Genomic DNA, 20,748 nt, shown 5'->3' on the forward strand with positions numbered 1-20,748 from the left:
CAGAAGTGCATCTAAAACTTAGACCTTTCATATCAACTTAAAGAGAAATAGCTTTAAAAGGTGTCTAAGACTCTAACTGCTTAAACGTTTTGTTTCTGAACTAATGTCATAACTCCAGCTTCTTTTCAAAATAATTTAACATTCAAACTGAGATGTGTATGTCAAACTTTAGCCTTAAGCAAATCTCAATTAGCAAAACTGTAAGAGACAAAGGAAAACACCATATTTTTATTATGGAAATATCAACTCAACCTTAATGGTTTGTGATATGGATATATTAATATATTTATAATTCACACGAGATTAGAGGAGCTCATCTATAACTTCTTTATTCCAAATTCAACAAAATTGTTTTCGTCTATTGGATAAATGATCAATTGAGAATATGCATTCTTTAACTGATTGACTTAGGATTCAAGTTCATTAAATGAAAATATTCACTGCTAATCTTTAAGATTTATATTGTTTGCTCTTTTTTTCTTAGGAAGTCTGACAAATAGAAAATACTACCAAGTGAAGAGAAAATTTACTTCACAAGAACTGAGTGAACTACTTTTAAAAGCAATTAACTGATTAGTGTCAAAACTTTTTTTAATTCTGTTGTGGTAAAATTACTAGCTTAAAACTGGAAAAAATGAAACAATTAAAAAGAAAAAGGAAAAGCAATTTTAGTGTTCAGGAAACGCAAACTCTCCTTAAGGAAATCAGAAAAAGGAAAGAAGTACTCTTTTCCAAGCAACTTAATACAACAATTAATGAGATGAAACGAAAAGCTTGGGAGGAAATAGCAGAATGTGTGAATGCTGTAGGGGAAGGAGAGCAAAGAACAGGGACAGAAGTGAAAAGACGGTACCTTGATTGGAGAGCACTCATGAGGAGAAAACGTCTGAACGCAAACATCAAAGTAGTAGGTGCTGGGTTTCACTTTCCTTCATCTGATTTAGATGATTCTCTCAATGAAGATATGGATGAGAAAATGGGATTTGCAAATGAAAGTAGTTTTGAATGGCAAAATGTCACTGACTTGAGAGAAGCAGGTGGACCTTTAACAGAAGTCAAAGTAGAAGAGGATCCACAGAATTTTGAAGTAAGTGATTAGAAAATATTGCCTGTTTCTGGTTTTGTCTGACTTTGCCTGAATTAAAGAATCGGTGAAAAAATACACATCAGATGACATTCAGGTCCAGCAGCTTGCTGTTATGTGCAGTCTTGGATGCTGATTATTAAATTAATACCACACAACACTGAATATGTATTTGCACAGATATTTTCCAATTCTGTGCAGTTACTAGGATGAACATACGCACATGTACTGAAGGACAGTGGTTATTTTAATACTCAGGCTGTATGGATGAATGGAGGAGAGAAATGCACCTTTCTCATAAATAGTGAGACTGCTGTGTGACCACTGCTCAAAAGATGTGTCCATCCTGTAATACTGAAGGACTGACGGGATTCTCACTGTCTTAAAATTCTCTGAACCTGCAACTTCCTCTGTTTTTTTTCCTTTGTACCACACTGTGTGAATTTTTACAGTTGGGCAAGAAAAATGGTACTAGTCTGTAGGTTGCCTGTGTTATACATGGATTTGAAAAGAACATGTTGATACAAAATTGGTTTAGCAAGTCTTGTTAATGTATCCATTAATGCAAGTCTGACAGGAGCATTCAAAGTAAATCAGGTAATTCAAATACAGAACAAAGTTAAATGTTTTTAGAAATGGAATTCTCATTTTCCTGAAGGCTAGGTCAGTTTACGTAACCAAATAGCTTACAGATGTGGCTGCTTTGAGAAATGCTTGGTCACAACAAATTCTTGGTAGTTCACAGAACTGTCATGGAACCATATAGAAAAATTAGAACAATGCATGCTTTTTAAATCCTTTTTTCTTTCAGTGGCTCTGTATAATCTATAATATCCACGTTTTGTTTAAAGATAAAAGTATTAGACAAAGGAAACTGTTTTCTCTCCTATGCTTTCCTTACATGTCCACTGAATAATTGGTTTTAGATTTTTGGTTAGTGAATATTAAGTTGTAAATTGGATATATTTCTCTGTCTCTAAAATAGCATAAAACAAGTCTTTGGGTCTAGCATAGTTAGTCCACAAAGTGTAAGAAAACAATTCTGGTTGATTTTTAGGATGATTTAAAAATCAGATACCTGCTATTTTCATTGAGGTTGGTTTTAATAGATTTATTATGGAATAGAGACAGTTATTGCATATTGCATTCTTGTCTGCAGTTTCCTATTCAGGAAGAAGAAGAAATTTTGTCATCAGTTTTGCCAGATTCAAAAAAGGAAAATGACCTCCCAGATTTCACTCACATTGAAGAGTTTGGAAATCTAAGCTCTGCTCAAGCTAGGCTAGTCTACGAAGATTCTCACTTGCTTATAAATCTGGAGAAGCAGAAGGTAGAGCTGGAGAAACAGCGACTAGACATTGAAGCTGAAAGGCTGCAGGTGGAAAAGGAGCGCCTGCAAATAGAAAAAGAACGGCTACGGCACGTCGACTTGGAGCATGAGAGACTTCAACTGGAGAAGGAGCGACTTCAGATTGAGCGAGAGAAACTGAGGCTAGCAACTCTGCGTGCTGAAAAACCTGCCCTAGAAAATGACCTTGCTCAGACAGAGAAACCCATCATGCAGCCTCTGGATCTAGAAACTGAAAAGTTAAAGCTGGAGAAAGAACGATTGCAGCTGGAGAAAGAAAGGTTGCAGTTCTTAAAGTTTGAGTCAGAGAAGCTGCAGATTGAGAAGGAACGCTTGCAAGTGGAAAAAGAACGTCTTAGAATTCAGAGGGAGGGTCACTTGCAGTGAACTCTAAGCATAAAGTGAGTGTTTTGATGTTTGTAAAATAGAGGTAGTTTTTTTTTTTTTTTCTTAATACTGAAACTGTCCTAGAGGCTTAATGTTCTTTTGTCCAGAATTGAATGTTGATGATTAACTTTTAAAAAGAGAATAGTGCTCAAATAAGTCAGTGTGTCTACATAAATGGAGCTTATGTATGAAGTTGCTTTTCAGTATATTGGAGCAAAATGTCATGTTCACTTGTCTTCAGTATTGTATTGTAGTTTGGTGTCCTCTTCCCACAGATGCACTGAAAATCCTTTCTTTTTTTTTTCTTTTTTTTTTAAAAAAAAAAAACACTGCAATAACAGTAATTTCCTAAAATTTGTTGCACCTTGTGAAGAAACGGACTCAGTCTGGGGTGCAGAGTGAGACAACTTTATTTCAAAACCAACTTCTTTTTATACTTTCTTAACACAAGTGTTGCAAGGCTTACAACCAATCACCATCTTGCCACCTGCGCGGTTGTCCTGGCTTTGTTTCTTTTCTTCTGACAAGACACTCCTCACACGGGGCAGGGGGAGGTGTTCTGCAGTCCTCCTCACTTTTTGGCTCTGTCCCTCATCTGCTGAGAAGACTGACATCCTTGTGGTTAACTATCTGCTAAGAAGGTACTATAGTCTTTGAAGGAGCCTCCACATCTCACTCTTCTTTATTTGTTTTTGGTTGAACAGCCATGACTTAATTAAATGATCAATCAATCCTTAAACACATAATAAGAAACAAAGCAGGCATGCTAACACTAAATAAAGTATGCCAATCGTCAACAGGCTGTCCTACTGGACAGGTTACAAACGGATTTACTGGACTAGATAACATAGCATGTCCTTTCCCCTTTGATTGGCCAGAATTACCCATATGTAGGTTTTAGCTTGGGATGGTATCCACTGCTGTGTGGATGATGGTGATGACTGTGATAAGAAAGGCTTAATCCATCAAGCAGGTACCCATCTTGGCCCTGAGCCTGTAGAAACACAAGCATATCCTCTACGCCAGGTTATTAAAGAAAAAGGCCCTTCCTACTGGTTTGTCTGTGCGTTTTTGACAAGAACCTGGGCTTTATCCTGAACTTTGTGTTGTCTCTGTGAATCAAAATGTTGGTATATAGGGGGGCCCTCTTCTGTCCAGCGATTTAAAAAATTCAACACATAGCAAGCTTTTGCTATGCGTTCCTGTGGGGATATGCCTACACTCCCCCTTTTTTGTTTTTGTAACATATTCTTAAGGGTACCATGTGTATGCTTGATAATCGCTTGGCCTGTGGGTGAATGGGCGATACCTGTGATGTGTTGGATTCCCCATTGTTGAAAGAATGTTTGTGTTTTTTGTGCTATATAGGCTGGACCATTGTTAGTTTTTATAGTTTTTGGCACTCCCAACATTGCAAAGGCCATCATAAAGTGTCGACATACATCTTTGGCCTTCTCACCTGTATGTACAGAAGCATAGATACAGGATGAGAAGGTATCAACAGAAACATGTACATATTTAAATCTGAAAAGACTGTATGATTTTATGTCCTGGAAACTGAATACTTATCTGTCCTGGATAATCTGCCAAGGCACGCTGAAAAACAAAAGACTGGTGAGTCAAAAAGGTTAATTGTTTTGTATTAAGTGGTAAATAAATAATATCAGGCTCCGTGCCATGTAGAAACATCAAATGCTCTCTTCCTTTTTGAATAACCATTGCCATCATATCAATAGCGGTGGTGACAGTTTTGCCAAAATTATGAGGCAGAAACACCCATTCTAAGATTATTAATGGACATGTGTCCTGTGGTATCCATTGTACTAATAGGCCATAAGGTTGGAAGCTAGAATAAAAAAAACAAAAAGACTGACAGGATAATTCTGCTTTCATCTGTGAACAGTCTGAGTGGTTAATTTGTCCACAACTTTGCCAAGTGCAGCTCGTGTGGGAGGAGTAAGCTTTCTTGAGGATGTCAAACTCGTGTCTCCCTCTAAGAGCTTAAATAGAGAATGTAATTCTTCTGTGGAAATCCCTAAGGAGGGATGGATCCAATTAATAGTTCCAAAAAGTTTTTGAAGATCATTCAAAGTCCTTATGTCTGTCTTTAGGGTCAATGATTGTGGTCGAATTTGATGATCAGAAATTCTCCATCCTAAATATCGCCAAGGCGGAGTTTCCTGTACTTTATCTTCTGCATTTTTTAATCCTGCAGCTGATGCTGCTCGCATAATCTGATGCAGAGCCTCTTCTGCTGTTTAAATTCCTTGTACATTAAACTTTATCGGTCCTGCTTGTAACGGACAGGATATCTGCAGGTGATTCATAGTTATCTCTTGAGTCCAGAAAATCTCATGCCCTGTGGACCCAAAAGAGCCTGTGCCAGGTTTAGTATTTGCAGTGTCTGTGGTAAAAAGTATACTAATTGTGCTATTCGGCTTCCCACTGGCACAGTACAGGGTGGTATCGGAGTCCATACCATTATCTTAATTTCTCCTTTGAAATCTGCATTGATAACTGCAGGTAATAACTGCAGGTAACACAAACAGCCCTTGTCTCCTTGTTGAAAATCGCCCTATTAACAGTGCTGCCCTTCCTCGCCCCAGGGGGCTGTGGACACCAGTTGGAATTAGCACAACTGATGTATCAGTAATTAGCACTTCTATTGTGGTGGCCAGGCCCACCCCGGCGCTGCTGCCTGTGCTGGCGCACAGGTGGCGGCTGCTTCCCGGTGAGGCCGCTCTGAGGGGTGATTTGCTGTCACAGCGCGACCCCTCGCCGCGCTGCGCTTGAAGTTTCCCGAAGGGGCTAGCGGTCGACCTTCCTTATCAAATTTTGATCGACACTGATTAACATAGTGTTGTCCTTTGTGGCAGCGCGGACATATTCCAGACGCTCCTCCTTTGTTTGCTTGCGTTTTTGGACAGTATTTACGAATATGCCCAAATTGGCCACAAGCAAAACATGGCTTTTTCATAGACATTGTTGCAAATGTTTCAGCCATCAGTGAATATTCATACTGTTTGTTACCGACATTAATACATGCTTTTAGCATGTCATCAATAGCAGGATCCTTTAGTGGCCGCAAAACTCTCTGGCAATCGGGGTTAGCATTCTCAACTGCTAGTTGCCTAAAAATGTAGCTTTGTGCTTGTTCATTATCAATTTGTTTCTCCAGAGTCTCATTAAGCCGATCCAAGATCTTCATATATGGCTCATTCGCATCTTGTCTTATGCTAACAAAAGGTTGTCTTTGTTTACCACTCTCCCGGACAGCCTTAAGGGCGCGGAGAGCAAGTGCCTTAACTTGTTGCAGGCCCTCAGGGGAAATTCCTGCTTGTGCTGTTGTGGCACTGTGGTCACCCTCCCCCATTAGCACGTCCACAGTAACAGCCCGTAAAGGACCTCTTTTTGACTGGCGCTGGTTTTCCTCCCCCTGTGCTCGAGCAAGCTGTCTCATCTTCGATTCCCACATCATATATTGCATATCAGTCATAATGAGGCGAAACAAAGTTTTAAAATTATGGGGAGTAAAAACCGAAGAATCACAAAGAGATTGTATAAGGTGGGTGGTATATGGTGCGCCAAGGCCATGATCTGTCACCATGTGTTGCACGTCCTTAATAAGATTATACGACAGACCTTCCCAATGCGCATTCTGGTCTGGTGCACAGATAACGGGAAAGGCTTTCAGCATGCCCACATCCCCTGCCTGTTTTGCTCCTTGTTTTACTGAGGCCCATTTATCGTGAGGATCTGGGGGGTATAGGTCTGGCTCCTTTACAGGGTCAATAGGACCCGGGTCAAAAAGATCATCGTCCTGGTCATCAGGTGGCAGTACCGCAAAGGCTTTTGCAGCACGTTTTCTTTTCTGATTCTCATCAGGACATGATTGAGGTAAAGGAGGCGCGGAGGGGATGGCAGGGGCCCTGACCCCGTCATTTATGTTCGACTGCGACCCACTGTGAGATTTCAATGTTTCGAATACAACTCGCCATTGTGGCAACAGGTTAGCAGCAGCCTTATCACCGCGCGTGGCACTATCCCACAGTCGGACCCCAATTTGGTCCCACCTTTCCAGATTAAAAACATTCCTACTATTCACCGAAGGATCGTGTTTAGAAGCCCATGCAAGAACCTTTTGCAGGTCTTCTTCACCTAAATTTTTTCTTTGTGGTTTCAAGTTTTTAGGAGAAGCTTCTAAATCGTCCTTCTGTTCCTTCATTAGGTATGAACCCATAGTTCCCAGCCACTTATCTCTTTCCTTTCAAGAGGCTTTTAGTCTGCACACAAAGTAAGCTTCCTTTCAGCTTGATCCTTACGCTTCCTTTCAGCGTGATTCCCGGGAATTCAGCTGGGCGGTGCAACCAGACAGACAGCTAGTCTTCGAGTCCCACGTTGGGCGCCATTTGTTGCACCTTGGACGGACTCAGTCTGGGGTGCAGAGTGAGACAACTTTATTTCCAAACCAACTTCTTCTTATACTTTCTTAACACAAGTGTTGCAAGGCTTACAACCAATCACCATCTTGCCACCTGCGCAGTTGTCCTGGCTTTGTTTCTTTTCTTCTGACAAGACACTCCTCACACAGGGCAGGGGGAGGTGTTCTGCAGTCCTCCTCCCTTTTTGGCTCTGTCCCCCATCTGCTGAGAAGACTGACATCCTTGTGGTTAACTATCTGCTAAGAAGGTACTATAGTCTTTGAAGGAGCCTCCACAAAAATTAAACAAAGCCCAAAATAAATCAGCATATGTTGTGAGGGCACGGTTCTGAAGGTAGCCCCCACAATAAGCATGTGTAATTTAACAAAACATAGTAATTCAGAGCTATGAGATTGATTCATTATGCTTAATTACCCCCTTTCAGAGTTTTCCATTGCAGAGATTTGAAAGAGCAGTTCCGAAATTATCTAAGAGTTAGTGAAGTGCAGGTTAAATTCCGTACAGTGGTGTCTATTCTTGTTCCATGACCTGAACTGAGTGGAAGTGTAGGTGACAGAGCATTCCTCCTATTTTCATGATGCGTTCATAGCAGGCACCAAAGCTGCACATCAGTAATACCTATTGTAAGCTGGACTTCTGGATGTATCAGGTCACTACTAATGCTGTATAGAGTATTTTACAGCTGGATTGTCTGTCTAGATATAGCATGGGGACTTAGCAGCAGGAAGAGCTGCTGTCAGATCAATCTGTAATGACCCTCACCCCTCGTCATGTAAACTGCTAGACCTGATGTGTTCCTGGAAACACCAGCAGCTCATGATGAGGCTAGTGGGAGTGAAGGCAAAGGCAGTGCTCGTATTAATGAGCACTGAGCTGCTTACTCTTAATGTTGGTTCTGCCTGTGTTGCATTAGGTAGACAAAAATGACCACTGTTGAAGGTTGTCTTTTTTTTTTTTTTTTGTCATGTATTTAAAATAATAAAGAACCAGGAAACTTTCTATGATTTCATATGCATATCTGTTTAAATCCCCAACTGAGCCACACTTTAGGTTTCTCATCGTTCTACGAACAGCTAGCTTTTAACTCCACTTGAAATTTAAGACTATCAGAATACTGAATCTGAGTATATGTTGAGTGATTTACATGGATTCGTGTGCAAGTAAGTATATTTATACCACTACAGGATTACTTTTATTCTGCAAAGAAAATTTTATTTTTTTATTACTGAAACAAGTGTGCTTCTATAGTGCAAATAAATTTGACTACTACAACCCAAAATTGCTCCTGAGATAATATTTCTTCAAGAGAAAATCAAAGGTCTACATTTTTTGAGAAACCTAGATATTCCACACTGCAACAGTCCAAAGTGGCTGGTGCCTGTCTTCCATGTGTACTAAACTGGAGAGACAAGGCACCTCAAAAGCCGATTCAAAATCTTTCTGTTTTAAACCTTAGAAGGGAATTCAGAAGGTTTGCTATGACTGCCTATTGAACCTAGCGGTACCTAGCGGTACTGGAATTTGCCCTGAACAGAGGCAATCTGTTCAGAGGAAATCTGAACAGAGATTTCCTTATCCTGAGCTGACCCTCTTTCTAGAAAACTTCTGAGTGCCAAACAATGGTTGAGCAGGAATGACAGTGTCAGTGTAACGTGAGATGCAGAAGGCAGTTCCCAGAAGGGCCAAGTTAGGTCAGCGACTGCTTCTGTAGTCCTTACTTCTGATACAATGATGTCTGTTGAGGTCCAGACTGATGGCTTTGTGAAGCCTCATGGCTATAAAATACGTGAAAAATGTGAGGGGGAAAAGTACAGCCTGAGCTTCAGCAGGAAAATCCCCTGTGGCATATTCAGTGTATGCCCAAATGCTTCCCCTCACAGCAGAGAGAACATCCAGAGCAGGAAAGCTCTGGAAGTATGGATTGGATGAGTGGACAGTGAAGTGGTCTGAGGACTGGCTGGATGGCAGAGCCCAGAGGGTGGTGATAAATGGGACCAAGTCTGGTTAGAGGCCTGTGGCCAGTGGTGTCCCGCAGGGGTCAGTACTGGTCCCGATGCTGTTCAACTTGTTCATCAATGACTTGGACGAAGGCACAGAGTGCTCCCTCAGCAAGTTTGCGGACCATACCAAAATGGGAGGAGTGGCCAACACTGCAGAGGGCTGTGCTGCCATTCAGCGAGACCTAGACAGGATGGAGAATTGGGCAGAGAGGAACCTCCTGAGGTTCAACAAAGGCAAGTGCACGGTCCTGAACCTGGGAAGGAATAACCCGAGGCACCAGGACAGATTATGGGTTGACCTGCTGGAAAGCAGCTCCATGGGGAGGGTTCTGGGAATCCTGGTTGACAACAAGTTAATAATGAGGCAGCAATGTGCCCTCGTGACAAAGAAGGCCAATGGGATCCTGGCTGCATCAGGAGAAGCATTGCCAGCAGGTTGAGGGAGGGGATCCTGCCTCTCTACTCAGCTCTGGTGAGACCGCACCTGGAATACTGGGTGCAGTTCTGGACTTCCCAGGACAAAAGGGACGTGGAGTTTCTAGAGAGGGTCCAGCAAAGGGCGAAAAAGATGATTAAGGGACTGGAGCATCGATTGTATGAGGAAAGACTAAGCAAGCTGGGCCTGTTTAGCTTGGAGGAAAGAGGACTGAGAGTAGATCTGATCAATACGTACAAGTACATGAGGGGAGAATGTATGGAGGATGGTGTCAAACTCTTCTTGGTGTTGGTCAGTGATAGGACAAGGGGTAATGGGTACAAGCTGAAACACAGGAAGTTCCATCTGCATGGGAGGAAGAACATTTCTGTGAGGGTAAGAGAGCTCTGGAACAGGCTGCCCAGAGAGGCTGTGGAATCTCCTTCTCCGGAGATCTTCCAAACCCGCCTAGATGCCACCCTATGCCACGTACTCTAGGCACCTCTGTTTGAGCAGGGGGCTTGGATTAGATGATCTCTAGAGGTCCCTTGCAACCTCAACCATTCTGTGATTCTGTGTATGAACATATCATGGAAGGAACAGAATACATTCAGGTGTTTTTAGAGACTGACTTGCTCACTCACGGAGTAAGGTTCGGAACCTGACCCCTGGATAGCTTGTGATGACCAGCAGCCACACTCCGATAAGATTCCCCCTGAGAAAGCACTGTATGATTCAACATGGATCCATGATCTTCCTTGAGTATAAAGAGTAAAGTGATTTTTGTCTCTGGACCACTTGGAGGAATTTTCATTATGCACAATGTGATTCTGCAAGCAGCATATACACAAAGTACAGAATATTTATTATCTCACGCAAACGACAGTTAGAATTTGATAAGCTGTCCTTAGCATCCAGAGCATCACGTCTGATTGATAGGGCATTCAAAAAGCCTCTGCTAAACAGGCAGGGATCAGTGAGGAGAAGAAAGACTGGCCTTCAGGGCTACCCGGAATGCCTCATTGATGTTCCTGAATTGCAATCTTCTGACTCCTTGTTTTTCTCCGTTTGGATTTTTTTTCCCTATGTTTTTTTTTTTTTTTTTTAAGTCCTCAAATTGTTACTGACACCTATCTCCTACCTCTCTCTGTAGTTTTACCTTTCTTATCTCTTAGTTCTTTACAAACTTGCAAATTTTTCTCACAACTTGTGAATTTTCTCGTAATTCTAACCCAAGGATAGGTAGTTGGGCTGTTATTAGATCCAAGGTTTATATTTTACAAACACAAAAATACCCTTGAAATGGCTACTTGCTGTCAATCAGGAGCTTGACAGTGTTATGGGTGAGAGAAGGAGGAGGAGGAAATACTATGATTCTTCTCTATTGTTGATGAAATCAAATGGTGAGTTTAAGGCAGAGAGTGTCAGACAATTGCCGCTAAATGCAATGTCTTTCATTACCCCTCCTCAGCCCCCACATTGAAGGTAATCTTCAAACGTAGGATAAATGACCAAATCTAGACTTTTAACACAAGTGACTGCTTAAGGCCTGGAACAGGTTCTCATTTCTCAGGTTGCCATTTCTCTTTTCCCAACTTAGGACAAGGATCCTACATCTTTCTTCTAGAGGAATGAGTAATACTCAGGATGCCTCCCATCCCTACTGGCACTATTCAGCATCCTCCTGTCGCTCTCACCAGCAAAGTGCTTTGAAACTAGGCCCAGGCAAGCCTGTCCCCCTTTCTGCTTGGATTGGAGGAGCTGGACGCAGCCTGGCACCAGGACACCAGTGGCACAAGGATGACAGTTACCACCCCCATGTACTCACAGGTTGTGCTGGGCATCAGCAGCCGCCTCTTCTCACAACCCCTGAGCCTGTCAGGACAGGTGTCTCGTCCCCAGCAAACACTGGGACGCCATTTTCCTTCAGCCACCATTTTATGTTACGGGTGAAAGCTGTCCAGCCCCTTCTGCTGGGGGATGGGAGGGATATTTTTTTTCTTTATGCATAGACAAATATAGGTGTATCTATAGCAAATATTTGCAGAAAGATATATAGATAGATAGATAGATTAAATATAATCTAGCCACTTTATCCACTATCCAGAATCATGTCCAAAAGTGTAGATATATAATATATAGAACATTATTTAATAGGAGTCAATGAAATGAACAATTACAGTTGAAATATGAATAGAAAGCAATTAAACTAAATGGTGGCTTTGAAACCCCCTTCAAAAAAAAAGGGCCTTGTCTTTAACACAAGCTCTGTCTCGTCTGGGTTGGGAGTAGTTCTCAAGGGCAGGAGGTATCTAAATATGGTGGGGAAGAACAACTAGGAGCATTGCTGAGGGCTACGGGGTCTGTCCTGGGAGGCCACCAGGGCCCAGGGCAACCAAGGCCAAGTGCCAGACAGAGACCAGCTTGGCAGAATGACCATACAGGGCTGTGGGGGAGACCCCGATCTCATCATTGCACTGCCAGGCACAAGCAACACTGCCCTCAGAAAGAGGAAACCAGAACAAATTGCCCTGGTCAGGGGAATGTGAGCATGGAGATGGGGGGAATCTCCCACCTGTGAACCTCAAGGACTGGATGATGGGCCTGTGAATCAGAAACTGTGTCTTGAGCTAAGTGTCTCATGGAGACGCACTCTCCTTGCTCATAGCTGTGGGCGGTGTTACAGCTAGCGGTCAGACCATTGCAAGGCCAGGCTGGTGCTGCACGTGTTCCTCCGCCTTAACTTGATGATCTTATGGAAAGCTTCAGAAAGCTCTGGATGAGTGACTGAGGAGGGAGAAGACGGTGATCTCTTTGTGTTCCTGTCCCTGTGTGCAGTAGCCAAAGAAAGGAGAATGGGATGTAGGTGTGTTAGTGCCCTTTGAGGGGGAAAATGAAAACTGGAAAAACACTAGAGAGAAGAAACGTCATGGAATGAGTGGTGGTGTGGGATGAGTTACGCAATGCACTTCATTCATATGAGAGAAGTAGTAGTATGTTTTATTGGTATGGACAGTGGTTCTAACAAGATTGAATGGCAAGATCAGTGTTACTGCCAGGAGGACAAGTCTCTACAAAATTCCCATGAGCCACTAAGGACTCTTCTTGAGTCATGGGGTTCAAACTGGAACCCCTGCTTTCCAAACCGAGAGGGGCCTGAGTGCATCTGGATCCAATCTTAGTCCCAGGCTGGGTCAGTGGTTTATTCCTAAAGGATTATGTACACAATCAATCCCAGATGCCATTTAGTAAAACTTAAAAAAAAAATTGGAAAGTTTCAGCATGCTATGTTCACTTACGGTGCATTTGTCTCTGGTAAGAATCTGTCTCTCAAACCCAAGGAGTATCCTTGAGAGGCTCAAGCGGTGTTCCGGGCATGCCTTGCAAGGAGAGCTCAGTGGTCTCTGGATGATTAACTTTTATAAGTTTAACTTATAACTTTAAAAGTTTTTAACTTTAAAAATACTAACAGTATTTTTTGCCTGTCAGCCAAATTGGCCTGCACAAGCTCAATTAGCCCTTTTCTGTTGTGCTGTTTGTTACCTGTCTCCCCTGAGTCCATCCCCAGCTGGACGCAGCCTTCAAGACTGTTATGCTGGTTATTGTCCAAGTAGCCGAAGAGACTGGGGAGGCAGCCAGCACTACCACCTAATTCCACTCATGGTTAACATCCAGAGGGTTTGCAATCCCTGACTTGGCACGGTAGGGAGTCCAGTGACTTCAGCAGCATTTGAAACTGACTGCCTGATCAACCCTCGTAGGCTGCCAACAGCTCCCGCTTGACTCAGGGCTGGGTGAACCTTCTACTTTAAGCCTTGCAGCTTTGCATCCGAGCCTCTACTGCAGCCAGCGTGGCTCAGAGCCAGTTTCGAGCCTGAGCGCAGGGTTACACTTTCTAGAGCTACAACTATATTTCTGTCTTTCTTCCTGTCCTTGCTTCATTCAGCAGTAGTTTAAGGCTTCATTCGCAGCCTGGCATTATTTCTTATGGAAAACCAGATGTTTCAGGTGACTTAATCTTCTCAGGAATATCTCCACCAGCAACACATGGCAATTAGGCTTGCAGAGCAGCTCCCAGGCTGCGTGCTGGAGTGAGACCCTTTTGAGAGGAGCTAAACCGGCGGCCAGAAGCCACCTAGTGAAGAGCAAGCGCCAGAGCAGGGAGAGCGAGGCACCCCTAGCCCCAGGCGGCGCTCACGCAGCAGGGCGGTGTCAGCAGGGTGGACGACCTAAGCCTGCAAGAGCCACCCCCAGGGAGCGTGGCCAACAGGGCGTGGCGCGGCAGTTAGTTAGCGCAGGCTGGTGTGCAGCAGCGAGCTCCTTGGCATACCCAGTCGGAGGTCACTCACTAAGAAAGAGACAGGCACCCAGACTGAACGCCCAGTAAAGCATGAAGCTGTCCAGGTGTCAAGCTACAAGGAGTGCCATAGACTGACACTTCCTTTGGACCACCTGTGGGAGAGCTGTCAGGTTCCAATTCAGTTTTTGTTAACACAGAGCTTCAGTGGGCGCCCGGCCCTTGGCCTTTGGCAGCAACCCAGAGATAACGGAATGCAGTCAGCCACACTTCAAGTCTGCCTGTAGTTTCAGTGTTGTGCTCTAGAGAACAGATCTGAGATCCTTGAGTTGATTCTTGACTCCTACTAATATGTATTGTTTTCCTGCAGACTTGTGGAAAGGACCAATATAATCTACTTGCCAAGTGTCCTACAATACTTTCCTGCTTTTAATGTGTAAGGGGGGATGGTCTAATGCCAAGTGGGCTACCACATAGGCTGCATGTAGAAATGAAAGTGTGACAGCTTTCTCTGGTAACGGGCCAGCCTGGGGCGTGTGCTTCACAATAAAGATCTTTGCTTCCTGCATGCCCCTTTTAATATTAGCCATTTTAAGAGCCTTTCCCAATTTTCCGTTATAGGTTCATCTTGCAGGGGAGCTAAGTGAGATAATTTCAGGGAAAACGTGGGTCCGCTGGCGGACGGGATGGGCACCCTGGTTACAAATAACACAGAAAAAGCAGAGTTGCTCAATGCCTTCTTTGCTTCGGTGTTTACCAAGGGCAGCCCTTTAGAGTCCCACGCCCCAGGGACAAGAGAAGAAGCCTGGAGAGAGGAAGACCTGCCCTGGGTAGAGGAAGATTGGGTCAGAGAGCACCTAAGGAAACTCGATACCCACAAATCCATGGGCCCTGATGGGATGCACCCCAGAGTGCTGCGGGAGCTGGCAGAGGTCATATCTAAGCCACTCTCCATCATCTTTGAAAGATCCTGGAGAACAGGGGAGGTGCTGGAAGACTGGAAGAAGGCCAATGTCACGCCAGTCTTCAAAAAAGGCAAGAAGGAGGACCCAGGCAACTACAGGCCAGTGAGCCTCACCTCCGTCCCCGTAAAAGTGATGGAACAGCTCATACTGGCCGTTGTCTCCAGGCACATGGAGGACAAGAAGGTGCTCAAGAGTAGTCAGCATGGATTCACCAAGGGGAAATCTTGCTTGATTAACCTGATAGCCTTCTATGATGAAATGACCAGCTGGATAGACGAGGGGAGAGCGGTGGATGTCGTCTATCTCAACTTCACCAAGGCTTTTGACACCGTCCCTCACAATATCCTCCTGGGCAAGCTCTGGAAGTGTGGGATAGATGAGTGGACAGTGAGGTGGACTAGGAGCTGGCTGGATGGCAGGACCCAGAGAGTGGTGATCAGCGGTGCAGAGTCTAGTTGGAGGCCTGTAGCTAGCGGGGTCCCCCAGGGGTCAGTCCTTGGTCCAGTCCTGTTCAATTTATTCATCAATGACCTGGATGAAGGCACAGAGTGCTCCCTCAGCAAGTTTGCTGATGACACGAAACTGGGAGGAGTAGCTGATACCCCAGAGGGCTGTGCTGCCATCCAGAGGGACCTGGACAGACTGGACAACTAGACGGTGAAAAACCTCATGCAATTCAACAAGGCCAAGTGCAAGGTTCTGCACCTGGGGAGGAATAATCCTAGACACCAGTACAGGCTGGGGACTGACCTTCTGGAGAGCAGCTCTGCGGAGAAAGACCTGGGTGTCATGGTGGATGATAAGCTGACCATGAGGCAGCAGTGTGCCCTCGTGGCCAAGAAGGCCAATGGGATCCTGGGGTGCATTAAGAAGAGCATCTCCAGCAGGTGGAGGGAGGTGATCCTGCCCCTCTACTCAGCCCTGGTGAGGCCACATCTGGAGTATTGTGTCCAGTTCTGGGCTCCACAGTATAAGAGGGATATGGAGCTGCTGGAGAGAGTCCAGCGCAGGGCCACAAGGATGATCAGGAGCCTGGAACATCTGCCCTATGAGGAGAGGCTGAGGGAGCTGGGCCTGTTCAGCCTGGAGAAGAGAAGGCTGAGAAGGGATCTAATCAGTGTATATAAGTACCTCAAGGGAGGGAGTGCAGAGGATGGTGCTGGTCTCTTTTCAGTGGTGGCCACTGATAGGGCTAGAGGAAATGGCCGGAAACTGAAGCACCAAAAGTTCCACAGGAACTTAAGGAAAAATTTCTTAACAGTGAGGGTGACAGAGCACTGGAACAGGCTGCCCAGAGAGGTTGTGGAGTCTCCTTCTCTGGAGATCTTCAAAACCCGCTTGGATGCTGCCCTGTGCCACGTGCTCTAGGTGACCCTGCGTGTGCAGGGGGGTTGGACTAGATGATCTCTAGAGGTCCCTTCCAACCCTAAGCATTCTATGATTCTATTCTATGATTCTATGAATTTGTCTATTGTTCCACTGACTAGTCGGGTCACCTCTATTCTGGTGGGAAGCTACCCAAGCTATGGCAAAGTTTCCTTGTTTGGCAATTCTTAGGATATCTTGCCGTTTCTCCTTTTGCTGTACTGGTATTCGATTCACCTCCCATTCGTTTTGTTCCTAGAAGGGAAGCCATTCAATGCACCCCTTAAAGACAGCAGAAGAGTTGGTATAGATATAGAAAGGAGAGGAAGATTGAGTTTAATGCTGAAATACACTCCAAACTGCAAACAGTTCCCCTGCTTGTGCACTGCCTTCTCCTTCTGTTCCTCAGCCTGGGTCTGCAGGGCCACAGCCTGGTATTTCCATACCTTTCCTTCACATCTGGCCGAGGCATCAGTGAACCAAACCTTTTCTAACTGTTTCAGAAAATGGAGGGGCAATTTGTATAACTGGAGATGTAGGATTATCCTTATGATTTGGGGAAAATTCTTCTTTATAGCTATTTTTTGAGCGTACCCTCTGATACTTCAAAGATGGTACAATAGTGTTCGATCTGGGCATACCATTTCTGTAGGGAAGCGCATTACACCATCCTGTCAGGGGGTGGGGTTCCAGCTAAGGTAGGTGTTACTACTTTAAAAGGGCCTCTAAGTATGATTGGCTGTTGGTGGATGATAGTTTCTGCCTCTCGCAATGCTTGGCTTTCTACAAACAGCCGATTTTCCCATATTGTATACCATTTTTCTGCATCTTTAAAGCTACGTGAATAAAATCCAGTGGGCATTGGGGCCCCTTCTAGTTCCTTTTGCCAAAGGTGGATTGACAATCCTGACTGAGCAAATCCCCATTCAATTTGAACTGGGTCAGTGGGGCGAATGGGGCCCAAAGCTTGATAACTAGAGGCATCAAATATTAATAACTGCAAAGCTTCTTCATGGATAGAAGTCCAATCCCAAGAAACACCTTTCCGTAACAAGTCATACAAGTCTAGCTATTAAATAAAAATTAGGAATGTGTTTTTGCTAGAAGATTAACGTTCCTAGCTCTTTTTGTAATTCTTGCTTTGAAGTAGATAGATGTATTTGGTCTAGAGCTGACAAAGTCTGGTCAGGAATGCATGTTGCTCCTCCCTTCCCCCAGATTCTGAAAAACTTCACTTCTGGGGCAGGAGCTTGCACCTTTTCAGGTGGAATCTGTAAATTTAGTCTCTCTAGGTGGTTAATAATTGTGGACTGCTTTGCTTATTGACTCTGTTTGGTTGCCTCCTAATATATCATCTAAGTACTGATACATTTTAACCTCTCCTTTTAAAGGAATTTATTCTAATTCTCTGGCTAAGGTATGGTGTGCTAAGGTGGGGGAATGTTTAAATCCTCGGGGTAATCAGGTAAGGGTAAACTGTTGTCCTTCCCAAATGAAGGCAAAGCAGGTCATGAAAAACGTCTTCGACATCAGTAGTAGCAAAAATTGGGATAAGCTTGCTCGTGAATCGTACTGATGAGCTCAGCAATGTTAGGCACAGCAGTGGTTAACCATCCTATGTTGGCATTCAACCAACAATAACCAATCACTAGTTGCCATTTCATGTTTTGTGCCAGATGGGCTCGGGATTCGGTAATCCAAGGACAAGAAATAGAATAACAATGATGCCTTTAATTAACACAACATAGATACAAGTACAAATGAACACAAGTTGCTTAGTACATGTGAATACGAAAAGATTACTTACTGAATAATACTTGCCAGCAGAATTACGAGACCACGCATCTCTCCAAGGTAGCAGGCTGGAGGGGCTGGCAGGCTCTCAATCATAGCGGGCGTCCCCGCAGGAGACAACATTGGCCTCGGTATTGGGAGTCTCCGTCCCCCAAATCTGCCCTTCATATTTTATCCCCTGGGGCATCCGGTCACGTAGGGCCAGTATGTGCCAGGAGGCCACCCAGGGGCAGGTAAATCTCCGCCTTTCCATTATATCATCCTTCTAGGACTGCACCTGCGCAAATTCCAGAAGGGGGTCTCATCCTTCAAATTGGTGGTCTCTCTTCCCTTATCCTTCTTGTTCTCACAGTGACTTTGGCCTTCAAACTTCCTTAGACAGCAGTTTGTAGTCAGGCTGGCTGCAAACCAGCCTGAACAGCAGCTCTTGCTTCTTCTGAACTAACTACTTTTTTGTTGGTTTAGATAACATGTTGCTTATTGTTCTTCTTCAGGGATCCGGGTATTGCAACCTTCCTTTGTTAGTGGCCTCTGCTGAGCATTATGAAGATTCAGCTCCAAGCTCTGGATTTTGTTTTACACAATCCTTATTTATATCTCTACAGATCATAGAAATTTCCATCTCCAATACAATCCCTTAGACATAAACCGTTGACCAGGTCTGGGACTAGGACTGGATCCAGCCGCACCCAGACTCCTCTCAGAAGCAGCTTGGAAAGCAAGGAGGTCCAATCTGAACTTTGTAACCCAACGGGAAGGTGTCCTTGGTTATTCTGTGTGTATCTTGAACCTCCATGCAGTAACTAATAATTGACCTTGCCATAGAATCTGGTGAAACCATTGTCATTACCAATAAAACCTATTCCCATTTCTTTCCCATGAGTGAGGTGCATTGTGTCACTCACCCTCCCCACCACTCGTTCCATGACAGGGGCCTGCCTCTGGTAGAGGAGAGGAAGAGAAAGGAATGGGTCTTTGCCTTGGGGATGCTGTGCTGCCAGGGCAGGAAGGATGCCACTGCTGGCATGCACCACGCGGTCCTCCAAGCAACTGAGGACTTCTCTGAGGATGCACTATTCAGCATCCTCCTTTTGCTCTCACCAGCAAAGTGCTTTGAAACTAGGCCCAGGCAAGCCTGTCCCCCTTTCTGCTTGGATTGGAGGAGCTGGAGGCAGCCTGGCACCAGGACAACAGTGGCACAAGGTCAACAGTTACCACCCCCATGTACTCACAGGCTACGCTGGGCATCAGCAGCCACCTCTTCTCGCAACCCCTGAGCCTGTCAGGACAGGTGTCTCGTCCCCAGCAAACACTGGGACGCCATTTTGCTTCAGCCACCATTTTATGTTACGGGTGAAACTTGTCTAGGCCCCTTCTGCTGGCAGATGCAAGGGATAGTTTGTTTTTTTTTCTTCATGCATAGACAAATACAGGTGTATATATAGCAAATATTTGCAGAAAGAAATATATATAAGACCTAAATGTATCTAGCCCCTTTATCCACATCCTATTCAAAAGTGTAGATATAAAATGTATAGAACGTTCTTTAATACGAGTCAATGAAATGAATAATTACAGTTGAAATATGAATACAAAACAATTAAACGAAATGGTTTTTCTAGTCCTCTTTAACATAAGGGGTCCTTGTCTTTAACATAAGGGATTAAGCCCTGTCTTGTCTGGGTTGGGAGTAGTTCTCAAGGGCAGGAGATATCTAAATTTGGTGGGGAGCTCCCTGACATCTCTTGCTAACTTTAATTCCAAAAGGGTCTTGGTCTTCCTCATTGCATCACAGAATCACGGAATCACAGAATTGTTAAGTTTGGACGAGACCTCTAAAGATTATCTAGTCCAAATTAAATTAAATGGTGGTTTGAAAGTCCTCTTTAACATAAGAGGGCCTGATCTTTAACACAAGTGAATAACTCTGTCTTGTCTGGGTTGGGAGTAGTTCTCAAAGGCAGGAGGTATCTAAATGTGGTGGGGAGGAACAACTAGGAGGGTCTCTGAGGGCTATGGGGTGTGTCCTGGGAGGCCACCAAGGGCCAGGCCCCTGGGCAACCAAGGCCCAGTGCCAGGCGGAGATCAGCTTGGCAGAATGACCATACAGGGCTGTGGGGGTGACCCCAATCTCAGCGCAGTACTTCCAGGCACAGGCAACACTGCTCACAGGAAGAGGAAACCAGAACAAAATGTCCTGGTCAGGGGAATGTGGGCATGGAGATGGGGGGAATCTCCCAAAGGGAGTCTCAAAAAAGACCCTGTGAACCTCAAGGACTGGATGATGGGCCTGTGAATCAGAAACTGTGTCTTGAGCTAAGTGTCTCATGGAGATGTACTCTCCTTGCTCATAGCTGTGGGCGGTGTTACAGCTAGCGGTCAGACCATTGCAGGGCCATACTGGTGCTGCATGTGTTCCTCTGCCTTAACTTGATGATCTTATGGAAAGATTCAGAAGGCTCTGGATGAGTGACTGAGGAGGGAGAAGATGGTGATCTGTTTGTGTTCCTGTCCTGTGTGCAGTAGCCAAAGAAAGGAGAATGGGACATAGGTGTGTTAGTGCCCTTTGAGGGGGAAAATGAAAACTGGAAAAACACTAGAGAGAAGAAACGTCATGGAATGAGTGGTGGTGTGGGATGAGTTATGCAGTG

General features: G+C 44.5%; 1 protein-coding gene across 1 annotated transcript; it reads left to right on the forward strand.

Annotated features, from left to right (window-relative positions):
* Positions 1-215: 215 nt before the first annotated feature.
* Positions 216-3,115, forward strand: MSANTD4 (Myb/SANT DNA binding domain containing 4 with coiled-coils). Its single transcript, XM_010222240.2, has 2 exons — positions 216-1,087; positions 2,244-3,115. Exons 1-2 carry the CDS (start codon positions 635-637, stop codon positions 2,817-2,819), a joined length of 1,029 nt encoding a protein of 342 aa, XP_010220542.1. The 5' UTR covers positions 216-634; the 3' UTR covers positions 2,820-3,115.
* Positions 3,116-20,748: the final 17,633 nt, after the last annotated feature.

This window comes from Tinamus guttatus, unplaced genomic scaffold (assembly GCF_059628265.1).
Source record: "Tinamus guttatus ecotype Peru unplaced genomic scaffold, ASM5962826v1 Tinamus_guttatus_pri_ptg000150l, whole genome shotgun sequence".
Classification (NCBI taxonomy): domain Eukaryota; kingdom Metazoa; phylum Chordata; class Aves; order Tinamiformes; family Tinamidae; genus Tinamus; species Tinamus guttatus.

Coding starts and splice junctions, on each gene's coding strand:
- MSANTD4 (XM_010222240.2), top strand. CDS start 635: ATGAAACAATTAAAAAGAAAAAGGAAAAGCAATTTTAGTGTTCAGGAA. Junction 1,088..2,243: donor AGGATCCACAGAATTTTGAA/GTAAGTGATTAG, acceptor TCTTGTCTGCAG/TTTCCTATTCAGGAAGAAGA.